Source organism: Zeus faber (genome assembly GCF_960531495.2).
Source record: "Zeus faber genome assembly, chromosome: 17".
NCBI lineage: Eukaryota > Metazoa > Chordata > Actinopteri > Zeiformes > Zeidae > Zeus > Zeus faber.
The window spans coordinates 10,760,111-10,779,148 of NC_137204.1; the positions used below are offsets into that span (position 1 = coordinate 10,760,111).

The 19,038-nt window shown below is 42.9% G+C and overlaps 1 protein-coding gene across 1 annotated transcript; it reads right to left on the minus strand.

Annotated features, from left to right (window-relative positions):
• Positions 1–2,108: 2,108 nt before the first annotated feature.
• Positions 2,109–15,016, minus strand: LOC307243533 (NACHT, LRR and PYD domains-containing protein 3-like; the record flags this gene model as incomplete). The annotated part of the gene is made up of 11 exons (XM_080018362.1): positions 2,109–2,638; positions 2,865–2,911; positions 3,130–3,303; positions 3,728–3,901; positions 5,027–5,200; positions 5,392–7,192; positions 8,396–8,627; positions 8,766–8,841; positions 14,561–14,674; positions 14,764–14,875; positions 14,992–15,016. 11 exons carry the CDS (start codon positions 15,014–15,016, stop codon positions 2,109–2,111), a joined length of 3,459 nt encoding a protein of 1,152 aa, XP_079874488.1.
• Between the last annotated feature and the right edge of the window lie 4,022 nt (positions 15,017–19,038).

Genomic DNA, 19,038 nt, shown 5'->3' on the forward strand with positions numbered 1-19,038 from the left:
AAAATATTTGAAAACACATACACAATAAATACATTTTGCTTGCATTCTGTAATTGTTTATGGTTATTGCGACCAGAAATTATAATACAGGAATTTATTTTCTTTCATCCAGTTGTCTTCTGGAAACACTTGAACTTATTTTTTTGACAAACATAATAAAGTTTATTAGTCACAAAATAATAGCTTGCTGACAGGAGGAGCCCGCCCTGTGAACGACGCCATGTTGGAACCGGAAAAACTGAAAATATTGACCTTATTCAGATTGTCTGCGGGTTCGTCGGCTCCATGACGTCCATACAGGCCTGATATCAGTTACATCTTCATGTTGCGCCTTCTTGATAAGGACCTGGTTGTTGACCAATCACTTACGATGCAATGCCATCATGTGAGCTGTGGAGGACCTAATTTGCACACGCACGCGTTGTGGGGATGAAAAAAAATACAGTTTTTTTATTAAATTATTCCACAATAACGGACCGATCTGGATCAAACTTGGACGACGGCATGTTGGGGCCGCCCCCAATCCACATTTTATTCAGCTTGTCCGTTGACTGCGTCGGATCCATGACATCCACAGGCGAGCGACGTCAGGTTTTCATGAACAAAAACAGCAGAGGCTGGAGCCCCAATAATAAGTGAAATAGACAAATGTCGACAAGACAAAGAAATAAGGTCAAATAAAGGTGAAGAACAGCTCATATCAAGGTGTGTTCCTCCCATGTGTTGGGCATTCTGCCCTTTCTCCTAAAATGTCAGACATCGCTCGACTCCTTTTTAAACTCGTACTTTTTACTATTAGTGTTGTTGTTGCCTCTAATGGCCTGATATTTGTGCCCCCCCCCGTCTGCCTTGTCAGGAAACTGGATCAACGTCTTAATCGCCCTGAGACGAGGGTCGCTGCAGTGCAGGCACAAGTACACACACACACACACACACACACACACACACACACACACACACACACACGTGCATACTTTTTGGCAGCTCATTAACAGCCCACGATCCAGCGCCAAAGGGAATAACTGCATGTAGATGAGCGGTGTGTGTGTGCGAGCCACCTGGACAGACAGGAGGACATCTCTGTTGCATGTTCAGAGGAATTAAGGTGCATTATGAGCTGCTGAAGGGGAGAACGGAGGCAGCGCTGGCGACTGAGACTGTGTGTGTGAGTGCACAGGATGATCCTGATACAGAATGATTGTGCACAGAACACTGCTCCATCAATAACACAACAGATGACTTGGATTCCTCATCAACTGTTTCATCCAATTTATTTTAAAAAGGTTTTTAAAGATGTCACATCAAGAAAATTCAAACCTCCACATTCAATGGTTTTTGATTATCACACATATTTGAACAAAGTGAGTCTTATGTTCCCATCAAAACATGAAAAACATGTCATCATTATTTCTGGCTTTGACCTCTAGAGAGCTGCATGTGTTAAAGGACATCTCTTCATTTCATATTTGTTAGAATTATTCCCAAGTAAGTAACTTCATTCTTTACTGGTATGTTACACATTTCAGAAATGGTGCAATCTTTAATATTCATTGATTATCACAGTGATGAGTTGAATTGAAGACCTGCAGCTTGAATATCCCATAATATTTCCCAAAGGGGATCTGAGCAGCGTCTCTTCAAAACAGCGTAGTATCATCAGCGAACTGGTTGATGATGATTTGATTGTAAGCAACAGAGACGCCTTGTGATCCACTGATACTAATATGAGAAGCAAGAAGAAATACTTCAAATCATCTGCTGACAAACCAACAGCTGATGTCACAGACCCTACGTCCATTTTGTTCTACAGTCTTTGGTTTGGACGGGAACAAAGTTGTACAAACAGCAAGAAGCAGAGCTGTGCCGTTCTCTAGAGAGTTATGAAATAACGGTAACATGCAGAAGACTGGACAACAGCAGGTTGACAAACATCAACATGACTACAACACTTATTTTGACAGTAAAGTTATATACAGATGAAGGGATAATTACTATAAAAATATGTCATATACACAAATATACCACAGCATGGAAAGGCAAATTAGTACAGTGTTTATGAACTACGTGATAAAAACATTGAATATTCAGTTCGCTTTTAGAGAGAGTATACTACACCTCCTCCATCTGACACAGAGACACTGAGGAACCAGAGAACAAACTGAATCCAGCGTGGAGTGGATAAATGAATGTGGTGTAGAAGGTGTAGAGGTGTCTCAGTGTGTCAGAGGAAACTGAGTAGAAGGACAGAGTGCCAGCAGACCAGTCCAGATACACTCCTACTCTGTGACGACCAGAGGACGGAAGGAGATCTAAGTCTGTTCCACTGTTATTGTACCAGGCAGAGCAATGATCATTAGAACAAGACAGAATCCAGGACTTGTCATTCAATCCCAGACAGCAGTCATCACTGCTTCTGATTCCTCTGTATGTCATTCCTATTTCAACCCTTCCTTCCCTCTCTACCTCCCAGTAGCAGCGTCCAGTCAGACCTTCTCTACACAACACCTGTTTCCAGTAGTCAAATCTCTCTATGTGATAAGGGCGTGGCTGCTCCTCTTCAACCTTCACCTTCCTGTTGTTGTCAGACAGACAGAGTTGTCTGTGTGCTGTATTTGGGTCCAGTGTGAGTTTAACACCATCTGGCGAGAACAATACACAATACAGCAACAGTTTATAATCTAACAAGTTCAAGTTCAAGTTCAAGATTGTCCATTTATCAGCAGCGTGATGAAGACACATGATGTCCACCATCATCTTCATTCTCAGTAGGATCTGAATGGATGGACGTCCAGTACTGCTGTGTGGATGGACTTTCCATCTAAATAGTTGATAAATAGTAATGAATCAAACTAAACAGACACTTACACTTCCTCAGCCCTGGTTTTAGCCTCCACTCTCCACCCTGCTCCACCCTGAGAAGAACACAGTCAGAGCAGAACGTTCTCTTAGATCAGGGAAACATGGACATTAAGAAGCTCCCGTATCCATCTTTTCCCATCATACATCAGTCATATGTGCTGTCTAACAACAAAGCACGTTCCCCAGCATCCCAGTATGATTGACCACACGGTTGTGGAGCATCCTCCTTGTAGAAGAGCTTGTCAGGGAGTGCCCGCTGGTCTCTACATACCTGAGAGTGTCCAGTCTCCAGCGTGGGTCCTCCAGGCCAGCAGAGAGCAGCCTCACTCCTGCCTCTCCTGGGTGGTTGTAGCTCAGGTCCAGCTCTCTCAGATGGGACGGGTTGGAGCTCAGAGCTGAGGCCAGAGAAGCCACGCCCTCCTGTGTGAGCAGACAACCTGACAAGCTGCAAACACAACATGAAGCACAAGGTGTCAACATCAGGAAAACGGTTACTACAGCAACAGACACATAATACAATGAGATGGAATATTTATTTGAAATTATTTTGGAAGCAGTATGCCAGCGCTGTGGTAGCAGGATGTGAAGACATGGAGGGAGGAGTTGTTCCCCCTTACAACGTCATTATTAACAGACAGACGTCATTCAGAAATAACTGACCACTGATTGACCCATCAGTAAATATTCTATAGAGCCGTGTAATAATGTCAGTCAAGTAGTTGTATGGGTGATTTAAAAATGTAAGATCATGCAGACACATATATGTTCCATGTTCTAAAACACTTTTTCAGAAGGACTTTCATGTAAATGGATCATTGTTTGATGTTTATTCATGGTCCAGTTGGTTCCAGAGGTTGAGTAACACTGACCTGAGAGTGTCCAGTGCACAGTGTGGACTCCCCAGTCCAGCAGAGAGCAGCTTCACTCCTGAATCCTGCAGATCATTGTTGCTCAGGTCCAGCTCTCTCAGACGAGAGGAGTTGGAGCTGAGAACTGAGGCCAGAGCTTCACAGCTTCTCTCTGACAGATTACAGCCTCTCAGCCTGCACACGCACACACACACACACACACACACACACACACACACACGCACGCACGCACGCACGCACGCACGCACGCACGCACGCACGCACGCACGCACGCACGCACGCACACACACACACACACACTTAGGGACTTATATCTTCAGAGAATGTGTTTTCATACAGGTCACATGAGGTAGATTGTACATTAAATACGATTTAACATAATTAATAATAATAATACATCTACAAACACATGATTATGAGAATGGACTCATGGATCTGTGATTTGGCTTCAGAACAGCTGCATTATGCAGCTTCACATTATGTTGAGTCCTTTTGTAGGAGCCAATTGATGTATTGCCTTTGACCATTGAATACCTTTATTTTTTAATTACTCTGGACATAAAGTTTCTTGGAGTTGTTTTTGTGTTACAATGAACATGGTGGATGAAGATAAATACCCCATTAGGTCCCACAGTGGTTATTATAATAACATTTCATGGGAAAGTAACCATTTAAAATAACCACGACACCTTTGTTTTATTCCAATTTCACGTCTCTTCCATTATATTCTCCTGGATAATTGGTAGTTTTGACATTGTCTGTTTTGCTGTTCTTCATTCCATGTCTATCTTCCTCACTCTGCACCGATTGCTCTCCTAGCCATCCTGGAAGGAGGATCCCTCTCTCAAGTCCCTTCTCAAGGTTCCTTTATGTTTCTGTCTGGGATTCTGGGAATTTTTTCCTGGTCCGTAATTTAGGGTTGGGGGGGTCGTCATCTAACTGTCCTTTGAATGTGAGGATGTAAAGGTCTGTGAGACTGTAACTGTGATGGAAGCTGTGACTTTTTGGAACGCTGTTCAATTACATTGTTTGGAAAAAGGCTGTGGTTAAACTGTACGAGCTATCTAAGAGATATGGAATAAATAAATTGTTTTGACAAATTATGATTACCCTGATGTGATTATTATATTCATTAATGTTATGATTTAGAATAATGATGTATATGTATTATATGCATTGTGTAAATGAAGTTATATTACCTGTATTTAATAGTGTATATTGACATAGTGCTTTACAGTAAACATGTATACAAATCTCAATATGATTGGAATATTTCGGTCAAGGTTGAGTAACACTGACCTGAGAGTGTCCAGTGCACAGTGTGGACTCCCCAGTCCAGCAGAGAGCAGCTTCACTCCTGAATCCTGCAGATCATTGGTGCTCAGGTCCAGCTCTCTCAGACGAGAGGAGTTGGAGCTGAGAACTGAGGCCAGAGCTTCACAGCTTCTCTCTGACAGATTACAGCCTCTCAGCCTGCACACACACACACACACACACACACACACACACACACACACACACACACACACACACACACGCACACACACACGCGCACACACGCGCACACACATACAATTTGATAGATTTACACACATTAACTTCTAATATCTCATCAGTTGTCAAACAGTGTGCACTTCATATATGTATGTTATCTGTGCACCTACAGAGATGTTTTGGAGGCTTTGACCATGGGCAGCAGCCTCAGAAGAGCCTCCTCTGAGGCAGAGTATTTCTTCAGGTCAAACACTTCCAGCTCCTCTTCTGATGACAGTAAGATGAAGACCAGAGCTGACCACTGAGCAGGGGAGAAGTTCCCTGTGGAGAGACTTCCTGATCTCAGGTGATGTTGGATCTCCTCCACTAGAGAACGGTCATTCAGCTCATTCAGACAGTGGAACAGGTTGATGCTTCTTTCTGGAGAGAGATTCTCACTGAACTTCTCCTTGATGTAACGCACTGTTTTCTGATTGGTCACTGAGGTACTTCCTGTCTGTTCCAGCAGGCCTGTTAGGAGCAGCTGATTGGTCTCCAGGGAAAGGCCCAATAGGAAGCGAAGGAACAAGTCCAGGTGTCCATTGACACTCTGCAAGGCCTTGTCCACAGCACTCTGGTAGAGGGATAAGTCAGGTTTATTTTTCTTTCCCTTAGATAACTTTGATGTTGGTTGTGGTTTTGACAGCAGATTGACACCGGTGCTGGTGAATGTCAGAAAGACATGAACAGCAGCCAGAAACTCCTGGATGCTCAGATGGACAAAGCAGAACACCTTGTCCTGGTGAAGCCCACACTCCTCTTTAAAGACCTGGGTGAAGACTCCTGAGTACACTGAGGCTGCTCTGACATCAATGCCACACTCTTCCAGGTCTGCTTCATAGAAGATCATGTTTCCTTTCTCCAGCTGCTCAAAGGCCAGTTTTCCCAGGGACAGAATGATCTTCCTGCTTTCTGTATTCCAGTGTGGATCTGTCCCAGATCCTCCATGATACTTGACATTCCCCTGTATGGACTGAACCAGCAGGAAGTGGATGTACATCTCAGTCAGGGTCTTGGGCATCGCTCCTCTCTGGGCTGTTGTCAGGACGTGATCCAGAACTGTAGCAGTGATCCAACAGAAGACTGGGATGTGACACATGATGTGGAGGCTGCGTGATGCCTTGATGTGGGAGATGATGGTGTCAGCCTGCTCCTCCTCTCTGAATCTCTTCCTGAAGTATTCCTCCTTCTGGGGGTCGCTGAAGCCTCTCACCTCTGTCGCCATGTCCACACACTCAGGAGGGATCTGATTGGCTGCTGCAGGTCGTGTGGTTATCCAGAGGCGAGCAGAGGGAAGCAGGTTGCCCTTGATGAGGTTTGTCAGCAGAACGTCCACTGAGGTGGACGCTGTGACATCAGTCCACATCTCATTGTTCTGGAAGTCCAGAGGAAGTCGACACTCATCCAGACCGTCCAAGATGAACACAACTTGGAACTTGTCGAAGCTGCAGATTCCTGATTCTTTGGTTTCAATAAAGAAGTGATGAACAAGTTCCACCAAACTGAACTGCTTCCCTTTCAGCAAGTTCAGCTCTCTGAAGGTGAATAGAAATGTGAAGTGTATGTCCTGGTTGGCTTTGTCTTCAGCCCAGTCCAGAGTGAACTTGTGTGTTAACACTGTTTTACCAATGCCAGCCACACCCGTTGTCATCAGTGTTCTGATTGGTTGATCTTGTCCAGGTAAGGGTTTAAAGATATCTTGACATTTGATTACTGTTTCTTCTGTCACTGTTTTCCTGGAAGCTGCTTCAATCAGTCTGACCTCATGTTCCTGGTTGACCTCCTCACCCCCTCCCTCTGTGATGTAGAGCTCTGTGTAGATCTGGTTCAGAAGTGTTGGTTGTCCTGCTTTAGCGATTCCCTCGTACAAACACTGGAACTTCTCCTTCAGATGAGACTTCAGTTTACGTCGGCAGACAGGAACAAGATTTACTGAATGAACAAACAACAGAGAACATCAATGAGTAGATGTTAAGGTCAATGAGAATAATGTCAATATTTCCTGCTAAATGTGTACAACTCACAAACCCATGTTGTCTATTTAGCTCATCACAGTTGGAACAAGCAGACTGACTGACTGTATGTGTGTGATGTGGAGGTTAACTGTGCAGTTGGTCATAAATCTGCAGCGTTACTGATATTCACATGTTCCACCATGATAACCAACATGTAGCTTTACTGGCTTATTGGTAACAGACCATTCTACTCTGACATGGAGGTGTTGAAATCTCCCATTAAAAAGGTACTAGTACTACGATAAATCTCCCATTTAAAAGGAACTAGTAGTACCATAAATCTACCATTAAAATGGTACGAGAACTACTATAAATCTCCCATTTAAAAGGTACTAGTATTACTAGACTGTAAATCTCCCATTAAATAGGTACTAGTACTACGATAAATCTCCCATTTAAAAGGTACTAGTACTACTATAAATCTCCCATTAAAAAGGTACTAGTACTACTATAAATCCCCCTTTAAAAGGTACTATTAGCAGTCTAAAAAAGTAGACAACTTCTATGTTGCTTTAATTTTGATCATATATTATTCCACTGGAAACTATATTAAAGTCTTAGTTCTTAGAATCCCGACTGTCTCCTAGCCACTGTCTCCTAGCAATTGTCTCCTAGCGACCTTGTCCTAGCGACTGTGTCCAAGCGACTGTCTCCTAGCAACTGTCTCCTAGCGACTGTCTCCTTGTAGCTGTCTCCTAGCGACTGTCTCCTTACTCCTTACTCCCCTACTGTCTCCTAGCAACTGTCTCCTAGCGACTGTTTCCTTGCGACTGTGTCCTAGCGACTGTGTCCTAGCAACTGTCTTCTGGCAGCTGTCTCCTAGCGACTTTCTCCAAGCGACTGTCTCCAAGCGACTGTCTCCTCGCGACTGTATCCTATCGACTGTCTCCTAGTGACCGTCTCCAAGCGACTCTGTCCTAGCGACTGTCTCCAAGCGACTGTCTCCTAGTGACTCGTCTCCTAGCGACTGTCTCCTAGCAACTGTCTCCTGGATATATATCTGAACTCTACATGTAGAGAACTGGTAGAGCTCTCATTTTCTTCTCAGAAACAGTTGTACTAATAAAGCAGAGAACCAGAGTGGAATGTTCCTTTAAATGTGTGAATCACAGTCTCTTACTGCTCTGCAGAGAGTCAGCCACATCCTCCTGCTTCATCCTCCTCAGGAAGTGCAGTGTGATGTTCACAACTCCCTCTCTGGCGCTCCTCCTCTGCTCCTCTTCCTCACCGTCCACCTCATCATCCTCTTCCTCCCTCTGCCTCTCTGAGCATTGTGGGTCATCTGGACTCAGAACCCTCCGGAGCCTCTTCAGCTCCTCCTTCACAAAGGTGACCATGTTGTCCTCCAGCAGCTGGAACAGAAGAACATCAGTGAGAACTTTACTGTCCTGGATTCACATCCCACTGGTGTGAAGAGGAAGCATGGAGACCATCAGCACCACAACACATGCTGCTTCATGTCATTTGGAGCTTGTTGGACATTTACACACCAGGAATAAGGAGTCCAGGTCTGTTTGATGCTGCTGTCCAGACTGACCACTGGTGACCTCTGACCTCTGCTGGTCTCTGTGGCGAACACACACACACACACACACACACACACACACACACACATACACACACACACACACACACACACACACACACACACACACACACACACACACACAGTTAGAGGTGATGGGACTGAAAAACGACCCGGGACTTTGACTCACAGAGCGACCCACCACACAAGTCCTTTTCCCAAATACATATTCACACTCCACCTCCTTTGATACGGTGCTATCCTTGGCTGTTTTCACCTTTCTTTTCCTCTCCATTTCACTGTGGTTCACAATCAACACAGTTTTTTGCTCAGTTGCACTCCCATCAATGAAAACAAGGCGGTATTCACCAATCGTGTTCTTCAAAGCTGACGTACAAGTTCAAGTTAAGAGGGGTCACTCGTGCAGCCCCAGCCACATCTTTTTATTTGACACATTTGGATCCTACCACACAAATATTTATAGACAGAATTCAACATTTGAACAAATGGAAATATGCCTTAATAAGTATAAAACATTAATACGACTAAAAATACAATTCATCATAAACAGGCAACAGACAGGATTAGTCATTTTAAAACAACGTCCCACAATGCATCAGGGCAGGTTGGCATGGTTGCAGCAGTTGATATCAATATCCAATATCCCTTGGAGCTTGAATTCAGTGCACTACACATTCTTTTGAAGTTGAAGCAGTAATTTCTATATTTCTACTGAGGTGTCTTAAAATATAAAGTCAAGCGCTGTTGAAGTTTTTGGAGAATTTGATGTACTGCTGGTCAGATATGTCTTTTTCCTGTTGGGGTGTGAATGTGCCTGTGTGTGTGTGTGTGTGTGTGTGTGTGTGTGTGTGTGTGTGTGTGTGTGTGTGTGTGTGTGTGTGTGTGTGTGTGTGTGTGTGTGTGTGTGTGTGTGTGTGTGTGTGTGTGTGTGTGTGTGTGTTTGTGTGTGTGCCGTGGCTAAAGAGATGTGAAGAGATTTGTTTATTGTTCGTGTATATGTGTAAATGATATATAGAATACATGGATTATTAACATTACATTACATTACAATTAGTCATTTAGCAGACGCTTTTATCCAAAGCGACTTACAAGGGAGAATAACATTCAAGCTACATTGCGAATCAATTAAATAGGTATACATATGTGGTGAGCAGTTAAATAATATATAAAAGAAACATTTCTTGCCCCTTTAGTGATAAATATACACGAGCCTGTTTATGGACTTTGTAAAGCTGATAATAAAGATTATGAGCCTTTCTTAAAGGACGTTTTATAAATGTATATGAGCCTTTTTCTTTCAAGGATGTTTTATACATTTGATAAAGGATATGAACCTTCACAGGACTTTATATATTTAATAACAAAATGAGCCTTCTTGAGAGAAGGACTAGAATCACCAGAAACAGTCTGCCTACACATGCATATACACATTCAGAAAAGAAAAGAAAATCTCCTGCTCTGAATTATGGGTAGGATTTGTGGATTGTTTGGTTGGTGTGTGAGTTTTTCTCTTTGTGCTTGGAGTGTGTGACAGTGCTTGTTGTGAGTTATGTTGGTTAAAGGAGCAGATAGTCTTGGTGAAATAGAAGGAACAGTGGGATTTTTGATGCAAGAGACGAGGTTTTGTGTTTCGGCTGCTGAGTGAAGGGAACCAGCTTTGATTTATGACTCCTTGTGTGGCCCAGGGGAGCTGAAACAGGATGTTCGTTCGCTGACGACCAGTGTAAACTGGAAGGTGTGACTACATTTAAGAGGTGGAGCAAGGGGTGGTGCTTAGTCGACTCCCCCTGACAAGAGGGGGTTGAAAAGAAGCTCCCCTCTCTCTCCCTCCTTTCTTAGTATGATAGAAGGAAATAAATTTTAAAAAAGAGAAATAAAATTAAATAGGAATATAGAATAAAAATAATGAATTAGAGGTAATATTAGATTGACTCATATACTCTTTAGATTTAACTCGTCGTATGAATAAAAGTAAACATTGCTTTATTTAAAGTGCACGAGAAATAAAAAAGCTGATAATGTATGTCTCATTGAATTGTATTATAGTATGTATAAGAATTTAGAGTGAGCCTAAGACACTGAACTCTTCTGTTGTTCTTTTTGTTTTTTCTTTCTTTCTTTTACTTTGCTGAGTGAGAGCTGGGGGAAAGACAGAGAAGATGGAATGTGTCTGAATTGGATCATCCAAGGGGCAGATGACAAGACATCTGGCAGTTCTTCACAGACACCGGGAGCATGCGGATGACAGCGCATAAGAATTCTGAATCCAGAGTGAATAAGGCCAGTACGATTTATCCACAAACTCTTTCAACAGACCTCACCTGCATTACCTATATGCCTATACATTTGGTTATAACGTACATGATTGCTTGTTCTCAAATATAGGATTACAGTAGTTATTTTTCTTATATAGCGTTTAGTTAGTAAGAGACTTGGCAACGGACTGACTAATCAAGGCATTCGCCTAATTAATGGAGCATTATTGATTTGATTGATCACATGCGGAAAAACTGATTTGATTTAAATACGGTTGAGTGCTGTGAATATTGGTTTCATTATCTGAGTATGGTTTATCTTGATTGAGGCTGTTTTGAGAGTGAACATTGATGGACATTTTGATAATTTAAGATAACTTAGTATGATCAGATGTATCACATCATGAACAAGTGAAGTTGCTTTCATAAGTGGGAAGCTATTGGTCTCCTTTGGGGTTGGTAAATTCAGTTGTTTTTAGTTGAGTGTGATTACACCGTGCTTTATAAATGATTTTAAAATAAATCAATTTGAGTTACAATAAAAGAAATGGATACAAGAATTACAAAAGTTATCACTCCTATTGATGTAGTGCGAAAGAATAATCCTCTTATTAAAGATATTGCAAAAATATCAGGAAAATGGAGCAAGCGGTGGTCTGACATTGAACAACCATGGCCAGCTGAAGGAACTCTTAACCCGGCTGTGATTAAAATAATGCAGGTGCTTGTGTCCACATATAAAGTAAATAAAAAGAAAGGAAAAAGAGGAAAGAGATGCACGGAGAAAAGACAAACAGAACTTGGCATTCTGCAGCTGTTCGTAAAGGAGGGACAGACATGGTTCGAACAAAGTAGACAAGAAATAAAGTAAAATGAAAAGGAAGCAGAAAAATTGATGGAGAAGATTACCGCACCCTTCTCACATGCAGCATCTGTAAAGAAGCCCCCGCCTTATGAGAAGGAGGTGAAGTTCACTGATGTTTATCCTCAGCTCCCAGTGATGACAACGGAGGGCAACTATCTCTTCAAGGATGAGGATGAGCAAATAATAGAGATGGGCAAGGCTACAACAACCATTAAGATGTATCAGAGCTCCAACAGTACCAAGAGAAGGAACCGTTTGGGAAGCAGGCAACAAGTCAGAAGCCTGGAAATAGGAGAAGAGAGTGTGAGTGATTTGGACAAAGCTATTGGAGGATACGACCCCGCAGTCAGACGGATGTGGGCTAAAGTTGAGGAAGGAACAAGACCAGGAGACTCTCAGAAATCTCAGCCAAATACAGTTGGTGGATAAGAAGAATGAGGATAAGAAGCCCAAAGAGAAGGTCTATAGATGAGCAGAACAGAAAGAATTGTAGGTAGATAATGCACTGCGGCGCCCCTAAGGGGAGCAGCCGGAAGGAGAGGATTCTTGGTGGTGGAATGAGGAAGTAAAGGAGCAGCTATGAAGATAAACACTGATGATTATCTTGATAAAGAGCGTGACATTGAGAAAAGTGTGCCACATATGACTTTAATGGTGGCTGAAGGAGTTGAGCAGAAGCATGTGGAGAAATCATGAAGGATTGATGGTAGCACCCCTGACCTATTTAGTTTGATGATTCAGGAAGCACATGGGTTAGCCCATGTTGCAAGGGGGGAGGCAATAAGAAAAATCACGAAAGAGTATGGGCACCGTACTTGCTTGAGCAAATTGAGATGTCATAGGCAGATGTACAATCGCTCTTAAAAACAATGTTCGGAGAGGTGTGAAGAGTTCACCCGGTCACATTCCAACTCCGACAGGTCCCATGCGTGAGTTGGTTGTGGATTTTGCTGACATGATAAGACCAGTAGGAGGTAAAAGATACATGTTAGTGGACGTGGATAGATTTTCACGATGGACTGAAGCATGTCCAACAAAGCGTAAAGATGCTCAGTCAGTTGCCAAGCCAAGTTCTTGTGTCATGAGGTCATAAGCAGGTGGGGACTTCCAGATCGCATATCTTCAGATAATGGGAAAGAGTTCGTGGATAAAACAATAAAATTAATTCAGCAAAAATTGGGAATGAAACAATGTCTAGGAGCTGTTCATCATCTGCAAAGCCAAGGTGTTTCTGAAAAATTGAATGGTGTGCTGAAAAATCGCATTGTTAAAATCTGTCAGTATACAGGTCTGAATTTGCATTAGAGGTGTGTAGTTAGGAGCTAACACTAGTAGAGAAATATCTATTCTGAACATCTGATTCCATCATAGACCCGAGACTATTTTTGACTGAGAAAATGCATGGACAAAGGGGGGAAAAGGAAAATGTTAATCATATATTGGAATAATTTTAAAGTGTAATGCAAAAGTGAAATTATTATACTGTATTTGATGTGTGTGCAAGATACTGGCTGGTGAATTTTTCTTCCAGGACCAGTATGAGGTTGGCTGTGTCCACAGATCCTAACAGCCTAATGGACTTGAGCACTCAAACATGGACATTCAAAAATGGAGGAAGAAAATGGACGACGGACCCTGAATGAGGACATCATGATCAGGAGTGTCGAGTGAAATAGCATTGAAGATCGATGGTGTTAAAAAGCAACAGTTCAATACATACATTGGTGTTATGCAGGTTTTTATAATATTGGAGTTTGTTTATTACAATGTAACCCGTATTATTGATGAAAAGTCTGTATTCTACAGCAGATATTTTTAGCAAGACATATTACTTTAATTTAGTATTGTTTTCTTTTAAGTTTTTTGTAACAGGGTGAAATGGATATATTGGGACCTCAAGTGTTTTTTTTTTTTGCGGGGTTTTGAGGGACATTGATAATAGGCAGGGACATGTTCATTGGAAGGTCCGATGGGTCGACAGGCCTGACTTTGGACAAATTTTTGATTTATTTCTGAGGTTCTGAATGTATGCATTTACATGTAACATCCTGTACAGTTCTCTAAACCCTTCTTCTTTGCGGTTTATTGAATTGGAGTGCAATAGGTGGTTTCCTGGGGCAGAGGAACCGTGAGAGAATTTTCCTGTCTTGATTCTTGTTGAAAGAACTAAGAAAGGAAGCTGCCAGATGGGTTTTTCGCTCTCACAATTAATTGTATTGCTATGACTAAGTATATTCAAAAGGGTAGATTCTAATCAGTCTGTTTGTTAGTAGGTGATTTCTATTAAGCCAATTAACGTCGTAACTTCAATGACACTTCTCTCTGTCGAGACTTTGTGTAGTCTCGAAGGGGGGAAATATGAGGTGTCTGGGAATGAGTAGCGTCCCAAGAGATGTCACTCCTTCTTCATCAACACATCAAATTCATCAAGAAACTACACTACTTAACTACATGGATATACACAATAATTTAAAAAGTGCCAACAAAAGCCCTCCCTGTCACTGACGTTGTGCTTTAACGCTGGTTCCGTCCAATTCATTTCCTCCTTACTTGTTCCCTGTGCTCAGTAGAGAATGATGAACATCTACTCTGTTTCCACCATCTGTTTGAAAGTCCTACCTCTTCTCCCTGGAGGGGCGGCCATCTTTGAAGTCAATAGGAATTAACATAGACCAGTCACTCTTCATGGAGACACAGCTGGGTTCAGGACAGTCTGCTCTCTCCTGATGGAATCTACCAGATAAACAATAACCACCATCTGGACGTTAGGATTTGACGATGTTGAGCTGTTTTATTTGATAAACTATTTGATAAATCCTCACCTCTGCTCTGTAGAATGATCTCCAGCTTTGAACACCAAAGGTATTTTCATAGATTGGTCACTCTTGATGGAGACCCCACTGGGTGCAGGACCCTCTGGACTCTCCTGCTGCTCTGGGCTTAACACAACACACACAGAGCTTTTCCTCAGACTAATGAAGGTGTAGTGACATCACTGCTGAGCTCTGAGATGGACAACAGTCCCAGACGCTCAGAGATCCTCATCTTACCTCTTAGCTTTGCTCGGGCCGCCATGTTCCCCAGACTGAGTTGTTTTAAAGGTGGGACGCCCCTCCTCTCCCTCCTCAGACACATTCATAGTTGACTGCAGACCTTTAAATTCAGATAACATGATGATGTCACAGTGTTACACTTAACCACAGGTGGTCAAAGTCTGGCCTGCAGGCCAAACAGGTTCCGTAACTAGATTTAAACAGAAAGAGTTTACTACAAGCTCTGCATGTTATTCATCACAACACAGTTTGCACCTCAAACCAATAACAACAATACCTGCATTTGTAAGTGATGAGAACAAGCTCTGTATTTCTACCCAATCAGATGCAGCGAACAGAACGTTTCACTGATCACATTGAATGAGGGATGAATTTTGATCATCGCTCCTCCAGTTTCACAACATTTAACTCAAACTGAATGATTTACAGTCTCCAAGAAGCCACCGTTCATCCATTGTGTCCAAACAGAAACACACTTTTCTTGACCTTGGCTCATGTGACCATGTGGTGGTCTCTCTCTCCCAGTCGATGAAGTGGTTCTGTCTCTCTGGCTGGTCTATCATCTCTGCTTTGAGATTCTCTCGCTTGTGTTGATGTTTCTTTGTTCCAGTCTTCACTCGATGCATCTGAAACATTCCTTTCTATTCTCTACAAGTTAGAAAGGAATGACTTCCTGCAACACCAGATTGTTCGAGATTTCCTGTAAATCTCACCCCTTTCAGTAAGACAGGCAGATAGATGGGTATATCATAAGTGAGACATGATCAGTAAGGCAGGTATGTAAGCAGTAAGACAAGTGCATGTATTTCACATATAAAGCTTGAAACTAAGGTCATTCCCTTCTCCGACCTGGTGTTCTACATGAAGCGGATGCAGATCAAATGTTTTTCAGTCCAACCTGTGGAACCTCTTCAAATAGAAGGTAAATGATCAACAAGAACCAACGTCACATTCTAGCTTTCTTCAAAAATACATGAGCTCATACAGATATAGTGTCCGGAGCTGTGTTCCTACCTCACCCTTCATACGTCCACTGTTCCCTGGTAGGTTCCAGTCCGTTGAATCCACTGAGACATTTGACCTTCTTGATGTGTAGAGAGAAGACGCTGCTGTTCCTCCACAGCCCGTCCTGGCTGCTTGTGTTCATTTGTTCCTCCTCAGTAAAACTTTCCTTCTCAAGTGTCATCACATGAGTTTGAAATCAAACCGGTCCAACCAGGAACCTGGAACCAACTCCCACATCAGCGAGTGCAGACGGACTGTGTGTACAGCAAGTGTTGCACAGCAGCTAACTGAGCGGTAGGTCCAGCTCACACAGAGAAGGTGTGAATGAGGGTGGAGATATGGCTCCATCTCTAAACCTGAGTGAGCAGGTACAACGACGCTGGATTCAAAGAGCTGGTGCATCTCTGTGGCTCTTTAGGCCTGTACATGCTTCATGGTGGGGTCAGAGGGGAGTCTCTAGGGAGGTTCACCTACTGTTCAGCTCTTGACTATTGTAGTTGACTGTGTTCACTGACCTGGACCCCTTCTCTACATATTCAATATTTTTCACAAATCAGCCAATAAAGGTCTTATTAAAAATAGCTCTGTGGTATCTTGGTATTTTGCCGTCAGGTAACTGAGACCAACTTCTGGTTTGTTCACCTTTTATTAACCGTCTTCAGCAACATGTGGCGCGGCCGTAACATGCCAGGCTGGCTATCAGTACAACACATGACAGAGAGGGCGAAGGAGCATTTACTTAAGATAGAGTCACTCTACTGGCGAAGTCATATAATTGCACTCTATCACATCCCTCCCTTCTTCGCTCTTGCTTTTCTGTCCTTTAGTTAACCAATGAAAATAATAATACACCACAGCATTTTCTTTCCCATCTAGCCAATAACATATAAACTTATATATATATATATATTAGCTTGCTGTACCCTGCTTCCTTTTTATAAATGTATGTAACCATCACAATGTCAGAACACCTTTTATTTCTTCCGAACACTTTGTTATCTACTTTTCTTTCTTTTTATTTATTTATTAGAACACTCATCTCCCCCTTAGGGAGACTAGGGTACATTCTTGCCCCTAAAGGCATCCACTTTATGTGGAGTAGTCTTTCAAATGGTTTGGAGGACGTTGGTCCCTCCTTAATCTGTGCAATCCGTCGGCTGATGTACCCCCTGGTGCTGGGTCACCACTGGCACAGCACTGTCCTCTCTTTGGTGAGAACTCACCTTCCTCAAAGTTGCGATGTTTGGCGTGCCTGTCATGGTAGTTTTTCTGACTTGTTTGTTTTGACTCGACTTTTTCGTTTTAAATCTGGGTGCATCAAGTCAAGTGTACAGCTCAGCTTCCTTCCCATCATCATCTCAGCTGGTGACAATCCAGTAGTCGACTGTGGAGTGATGCGATAGCTGAACAAAGCACTATCCACCATTGTCTCTATTGTCCCAGCTGTGCTGTTCTTCATCAGCTCCTTGAATGTTTGCACTGCCCTCTCTGCTAGACCATTAGAAGAGGGGCTCCAGGGAAGTGTTTCAAAGAGTTTGTGTCCGGGGTGGAAGGGGTCAGCCACAATCTAACCTGCACACCTCACGGTCCTTGAGGCATACCTGGAGAGATGGCAGATTGTGTATATATATATATATATATATATATATATATACACACACACACACTTCTTTTTGGATACAGATTATAAATCTTTTCTTTGGATATACTGACTTAAATTTTGACTTGATTTTATTTATTTTGAGCAGAATATTTTTTTTTTGTTCGTATACTTCTAGTTCTATTTCTGTTTTTATACTTTTTCATTTCATACGGTGCACTGCCTCTGTAGGCACTGCCACTTTGCATTTCACTGCATACCTGTATGCATGTGATGAATAAAAACCTTGAATCTTGAATCTACATTAATGAACTAGTGGTGTTGTTGGAACAATCTTCAGCCCTGCAGGCCACACCCTCAACAAGAAGGAAGTAAAATTCCTGCTCGATGCAGATGACCTTGTGTTGCTGTCACCCACAGAGTAGAGTCTGCAGAAGCCTCTGGATCTGTTGGAGCAATACTGCCACAACTGGGCCCTGCCAGTAAACTTAAAGAAATCCAAAATAATGATCTCCCAGAAAAAGCCCAGTTCTCAGGAAAACAGACACATGTTCACCTTCGGAAACACAGCACCAAAACACACCCTGTCCTATGATGACCTCAGTGCCTCTGAAAACTTTGGTCCGGCAGTGAATGCACTGAAAGAGAAGGCCTGTAGAGCCGTGTGGTCAGTGTAGGACAGGCCAGTGTAGGACAGGTGTGGTCAGTGTAGGACAGGTGTGGTCATTGTAGGACAGGCATGGTCAGTCGCAATGGTCTGTCGCAATGTAGCTGAATGTTATTCTCCCTTGTAAGTCGCTTTGGATAAAAGCGTCTGCCAAATGACTAAATGTAAATGTAAATGTAAATGTCAGTGAATGGACGGGTGTGGTCATTGTAGGACAGGTGAGGTCAGTGTAGAACAGGTGTGGTCATTGTAGGAAAGGTGTGGTCATTGTAGGACAAGTGAGGTCAGTGTAGAACAGGTGTGGTCATTGTTGGACAGGTGTGGTCATTGTAGGACAGGTGAGGTCAGTGTAGGGCAGGTGTGTTCATTGTAGGACAGGTGTGGTCATTGTAGGACAAGTGAGGTCAGTGTAGAACAGGTGTGATCAGTGTAGGACTGATGTGGTCAGTGTAGGACAGGTGTGGTCAGTGTCGGACAGGTGTGGTCATTGTAGGACAGGCGAGGTCAGTGTAGGAAAGGTGTGGTCAGTGTAGGACAAGTGAGGTCAGTGTAGAACAGGTGTGGTCATTGTTGGACAGGTGTGGTCATTGTAGGACAGGTGAGGTCAGTGTAGGGCAGGTGTGTTCATTGTAGGACAGGTGTGGTCATTGTAGGACAAGTGAGGTCAGTGTAGAACAGGTGTGATCAGTGTAGGACTGATGTGGTCAGTGTAGGACAGGTGTGGTCAGTGTCGGACAGGTGTGGTCATTGTAGGACAGGCGAGGTCAGTGTA